Below are 6,474 nucleotides of genomic sequence, written 5' to 3'. Positions count from 1 at the left end.
TATGCCACACTCACACTGATTTTTGAATAGTCACTCCTTTTGAATAATTTTCTATTTATGTAACATCAAATGGTATATGATGGTGAGTTTAGCCAGCAAACACCTTCAAAGGAAAATTAGCATATGTTTGATCCTCAACTACTTTGAGAACAAAGACTAGATTTTTGTACATATCAATAGCTCGTCATGAAAATCTATTAGTGATGAGTTACCCTTAAGATACATGTTGAATTCCAGATGCATGGTTGTTGACTCTCCCCAATATCTCAGACGCAAGGGAATTAAGCAGGCCATATGTTTACCCAAACAGCAAGAAATTCTGTGATAGCATGTGAGCATCAGACTACAGTTAAACCCATACAATTACATAGTCAGTGATTTTAGGTCGCCCAGGGCTTTCCAAGACTTTGTGAGGGCTAAGAGCCAGACCTAATGCATAATGATGTCAAAAATGATATTTGTTGAGATTCAATCAACACAAGCATACATCATATTATGCTTATAGCAGATTTACCCCAATCTTTGTACATATATATACAACAACGAGTTATCCTCTATCAGTCTTCTTTTCTCATCAATGAAAAGAAGACTGTGAGTGAAGTATTTCTTTAATTCTTCAATCTTGATCTTTGTGACCTAGTCTGACCTATGTTACTTTCTTATAGTCTTGCTTGTTATCTTTATCAGACTTGAGATGAGGCTCTGAACTTGTTTGTTTTTCCCAACTCAGGTACATTTTATCTCATCAATGAAAAGAAGACTTCTTGCTTGTTATCTTTATCAGACTTGAGATGAGGCTCTGAACTTGTTTGTTTTTCCCAACTCAGACCGTATTTCAAGACTTTCTCAATATTGCACAGCTTTGAGCTGTAGAAACCTGATTTTTCAAGGCAAATTGCTCAGTTTTAGCCCAGATGCAGGATGTGACTGCATAGCCACATTGACTTTCATGTGTATATGCTAACATTGGCTGAATCTTCCTGTCACATTTTGCAATTGCATGGAGCTGATGTAAGATGGCTGATGACATGTGATAGCTTGTTGCTCTAAATTGTTAACAGAAGGTTTGAGGGATCCTGCTTGTGTTGTGAGACTTTCCTACAAGGCATTTTATTCTGAATAAATAGAAATGCCTCATGATGAAATGTCTCAAAGTGATGTAAAAAAAGTTAGGACACACACTCTTCAGATAAGATGTCCACAATATCTATATGTGAGACCTTCCATGAGATGTACAACAGCTCACAGCTTGTATCATCTAATTGAATATCACTGTGGGAAGAGGTTTGGGTAACACATGCTAACACATGGCATTGGTTGGAGCCTGCTCATTTGATATCTACTCAATACATAAAACTAGTTCATAATCAAATGTATCAGGGCCTGATGTGAAAAAATTGGGGTGCAGATTCTTGAAAAAAGCAGCTTAAAACAGATCTCAACAGGCCCCTTGATGTATACAGAGGTACAATATGTATCAGATACTCAATTTTAACCTTGGAAGAGTGGTATGGCAAATTTGCACCCTCTACAATCATCTACATAAGTCCTGCTCCTTGAGATCTTGTTACAATTGCAATTCAATCCCTCATCAAGGGCTTCTTCATTTGCTTATCCGGCCATTATCTAAATTATCTACATTTCCTCCATCTGTTTTTCCTACATCTGAATCAAAAAGAGTACAATCACTTTGAAGCATGAGTGTATTTCAACTTGAGAAATTGCCTTTGGGATCTATTGGTTTCCTTCTTGTCCTCTCCAGTATGGCATTTGCTAATGTATTTGCAAGTTTTCTATTTGAGGACCCTTGTTGTATGTAATAGGTGGAGGAAATAATTCTATTTCCATGACTGATATTCTTTTTCACCTATTAAACTCAGCTGAACCAACATAGTACCAAGTGTGGCATCAGTAGCAATTCCTTGCAAATGTGAGGTCTAATCTCAACAAAGAGCTCAAGGTAGCATTTCAAAAAGAACTACTACTTAGTAGAGTAATTCCAAACATGATCAAGACCCTGAAGAAAAAACCCTGAATGCCAAAGACAGAGAACATCCATGTAGCTTGGTCAGAAGATATGATCTCTTGGAAATATTGGATGAACATTTTCACTTTTAATTGAGGACTGTGCCAGTGGAGTTTCCTCAGAGCCAGGTGACATGCCTGAAAGTGAGATGTACAATTTAACAGTGCATATAATGTAGCAAGGATCTAGAAGAATAAAGCTACACACAAGCTGTGGGACAGGGTGGTGGCTTACACCATGGGAATTATTTTGCTTGAAACCCAATTCAAGCAAATTGTGGTGACTGGTTCCGTAAAACTCTTCAATCAGGTGTCTTGTTTGCCTCAATGTCTCCTGTTGTTACTATAAACACTTAGAGTCCAGTGTAGGCAAAACAGGTGGAGAAGATGACAACAGGAGAAAATTAGAAGCAACAGAAGCATTGCATTGACCCTAATATGGAAAAGATCCAAATATCATGGATTTTCTTCAAGGAGTTGAAGGATCATCATATTCATGAATGCTTGGAGTTGTTAAAAGCAATTGAGGTTTGGTGAAATGCAAGAGGTTTTAGTGTGGTTGTTGTCAGGATACAGTTAATCACTTCAAACACATCAAGCTATCTAAATCCAAGCTCCATAAATAACAATCACAAACTAATGAATGTTTTCACCTGATCAATCTCAAACTTGACTCAATATCACTATTGTATTATACATCAATACAATCATCACCCTGCACACATACACCACTTTCTCTTCATCAGTCCACCAAGGAAAAGGGGCATGTAAGTTGTTTCTTCTGAACATTCTCAAAATTCAACTGTAAGTGTGTGGGTATATATTTGTGCAGTTTAGACTTTAGTAATGTGTGTAAGTAGGAAGTGATCAATCCAGAAAATACAAGGAAAAGTGGTATGTAGAAATTCTATTGCTATCAAATGTGTGAGGCTATATATGCTATATATATTGAAATGGGTCATTCTTTCCAAAAACAATGTTAGATGATCATGGTGAAGTAAAGAGACTGATCAATCCCTTCATCCAATACACATAATCCATATATTGACATCAATCAAATGACCATTTTGGGTAGAGGCATCAGTTAGTTGATCACAGTTTACCACATAGCATACATTACACAATTGCATTATGCCCATGATATTGATTTTTCAGACTCCACTATCACATTATATCATTTGGAAGAACAAAAGAGGAAAAAGAAGAAAAAATAATGATAACTGGATAAGGTTGGTTGCCCATATGGAGGTAAGCCTTTATTATATCACCTAGTTTTATAAATAGCTTCATGAGAACTAAGTGGTGAATTCAAAAGTCTTGGACCATTATCAATATTTTTGTATTTTAACCTTGTTTAACTCTGGATGATTGGCAAGGGAGTTTTCAAGAGAAGATAAGCTTTCTTCAGTTAACATCAGCTATGATTAAGGGTGTGTTGTGAGCCGCTCTGAAAAGGATCCCATACTATTCTTATCTTCTTTTGGGTAGGTTCATTGTTGTAACTTCTGTCTTTTAGCTCCCCATCATTAGTTTCATCCTGGTAATTTAAAGTAGGTGTTGATTCAATAGGTGCTATCTATTTGAGCATCAGTAATTGGGGGTTTCATTAAAACAATTGGTGCAATCTCCTGGCTTTTAAACTTTTCATAATTGCTGCTGATTGATTTCTCCCCAACATCACTATTCCTGACTGGATCATCAAACAACATGAGATTTTTTCCTTGGTGCTTGGGTGACTGGACAGGTGTACCTTTAGGAGTACTAAATTCATCATCAGTTGTATAATCTTCTCCTGTGGTATAAGGAGCATTCATGTTCTTGATGGGTTTTGAGTTCAAGTCATTTTCAAAATAAGTTTTCAAGTCAATTAAATTGGGATTTGTTTCTGAGTGCTTGGGTGACATGACTGGTGTACCTCTTGGGGTACTAAACTCATTATCCATCAGATCTTCTTCTTTTGTGTAAGAAACATCTTCATTATTGATGTTATTTGAAACTTCTGGTCTCTCCACATGGGTAAAAGAAGAATCTGTATACTTTAGATCAGTATTTTTTTCTTTGACTTGCTTGCTCTGTGTAGGCTTGGGATTTTCAACTTCTTGATGAAGAGTTTTATCTTCACTCTTTCCATGAATTTCTGATGGCTTCTTGTCTTTGCGATAGACCCAGCCTTTCCCTGATGTGGAGTGAGCTCTAATTCTTTTCAAATTAGGGACATGTTTGGTCATTTTTTGTTTTTTTGGGGTCGTAGGTTCATAATCAGTTATGTCCTCAACCATCCCTTCATAAGACCCATCTTCATGATAGTAAGTATCAGGATTAATTTGACAGGCCTTTTTTAGTTCTGTCCTGGTAGTTGGGGGTTTGACTTGCACAATCATCTGGATTTTTCCTGGGCTGAAGCTTTTCTTCAACTCATTCTCAAGGTAGGTTTGATAGTCAATTGTATTCTGTTTTTTTCCTTGGTTTTTGGTTGACTGGGCAAGTGTGCCTTCAGTATGAGCATTATCAAACACTAGATCATTTATTCCTTTGTTGTGAGCTTCATAGTCCTCCAAAAGAGTATCTATATTCTTGGTTGATTTCATCACTTCTGGTTTGACTCCTGGAATAAAAGAAGCTGTAGTCTGTGCAGTCAGGCTGTTTTGATGGCTCTTATTGTTTGACATAGGAGTGTTCTTTGAAACTCCTTTCTCAGGCTTTTCTTTAACGTATCCAGATGGATTTCTTGTTGTCTGGCAATAGATTCCACCTAAAATGGGCTTTGTCTGTAAGCTTTGTCCGGCAGTGATCTCTGGATTTGCTGTATATGGCCTGTGGATATGATCAGGTTTTTCAATGACAGCAGTTGATTTCACTCTGTGTGCTAGCTCTTCTGAATCTTCTGCCTTGTCTTTTGAGGGTGTGACCTTGTCAAACTCTTGATGAAGAGGCTGTCTCCTAGCCTCTTCCATTTTTACTTGTGGCTTCTTCCCTTCACTTTTGACAGTGGGTGGACTTGGCATTGCCTCTACTACAAACTTTGGTTGTAGGAGCTCTTCTGTAGGTCTATTGGGGTTGAAAGTATCTTTGTTTTCTGACTTAGAAAACTTCAATCTAGAAAAAAATTGCTTGACTTTTCCCCAAAGTTTGCGGGCCCAGGTTGAGAAGAAAGTTTGGAGGTTGCCTAAGAACTTGTTGCCTTCCTGATCTATTTGTGATAGTTGTACCTCTGGAGTGGGTTGTTCTGTTTCTGTAACTTTTTGAGTTTTTCCGGTTGGTTTGGAATACTGTGCTTGATTCCCTCTGTTGCCAAATGGATCAGTGCTCCTCAAGCTTTGTGGCGAATTATCTGACTTATCACCACTGTCAACGTCAGAAATAACAGCTTTTGCCTCACTACACCAGTCATCACTGTTCATGTTTCGTGCTAGAGACTCCACCAGGCTGTCTTGCGTTGCAGGCGTAGGATGAGAATGGCTCAAGTCAACCAATCCACAGAGGATCTGAAGGCCACAGGGGATCATTATGCAAAAAGCTTTCATCTTCTGACCACAAATGAGCAATCGTAAATAAAGCTGTAGCATTCGATGGTGGGGTTTGGAAGGAACCGTCAGCTAGAGTGGACCACACCGTTTGAAAGAGTGAGGCGCGTGACGGTGCGTCATACCCGGAAAAGGACGGTAAATTTTGTCGGTTGGTATTTCTGAAGTTGACGATGTCCTGATACAGTGAGTGGTATAGCTGCAAGAAGCGTAACACAAAAAAAACAAATATCTCGAAAATGTACTCGAAGAATGAATGCAAAGAATTGCAAAGAAGCTCTTTGAAAATGTAGAAGTGAAAAGGATAGATAGTCACACTTCTATTGGTTTTGAGGTGACGCTGTGTTCATACATATATCCAGCAGGTGTTCCAGAAATAATTCCAACTATGTACAGTCAATTCAGAAAAGCTTATCACAAATTCCCCGCCCATTTGCTGAGTTTTGCGGGCAAAATTGGTCAAGCTTGACTGTACATAATTCCCTGGAACCGAGCGTGTCCTCCTCTTGGGTGGAACTTGTGTTAAGCTAAAAATGATTACATAATGAAGTCTTATACAAACTCGGGACTTGCTTGAGGAAACTGGAACATAGGCAATTTCATCAGCTTGGGTCGCAAAAAGTGTACAATACACTACTACATGGACCAAGACTTGAATGCTCACTTCTGTGCAAAGAGTCATGTATTTGGAGAGACGGGCGGTTGTGAAGAAGGTATGTACCACAGGCTAAGACAATAAGGGTACACAAACATTACAACCCATTTGAAAAACCCATTTGAGAAAAAATAGAAAAACCCATTTAAAAAATTATTTTTTTGAACAGAAAAATAAATTGGGTCCCTCTGGAATTTTCTGTTCAAAAAAATATTTTTTTGAATGGGTTTTTATATTTTTTCTTAAATGGGTTTTTCAAATGGGTTGTAA

The 6,474-nt window shown here is 37.9% G+C and overlaps 1 protein-coding gene across 1 annotated transcript; it reads right to left on the bottom strand.

The window, feature by feature from the left end:
* Positions 1–3,587: 3,587 nt before the first annotated feature.
* On the bottom strand, positions 3,588–5,591 carry MELLADRAFT_88925 (uncharacterized protein; the record flags this gene model as incomplete). Its single annotated transcript, XM_007404159.1, has 1 exon — positions 3,588–5,591. The coding sequence occupies one exon, from the start codon at positions 5,589–5,591 to the stop codon at positions 3,588–3,590; it is 2,004 nt and encodes a 667-aa protein (XP_007404221.1).
* Between the last annotated feature and the right edge of the window lie 883 nt (positions 5,592–6,474).

Source organism: Melampsora larici-populina (assembly GCF_000204055.1).
Source record: "Melampsora larici-populina 98AG31 unplaced genomic scaffold MELLAscaffold_2, whole genome shotgun sequence".
NCBI classification, from domain to species: Eukaryota; Fungi; Basidiomycota; class Pucciniomycetes; order Pucciniales; family Melampsoraceae; genus Melampsora; species Melampsora laricis-populina.
The sequence above is the reverse complement of the archived record's forward strand: the minus strand, read 5'-3'. Positions and strand labels throughout refer to the sequence as shown.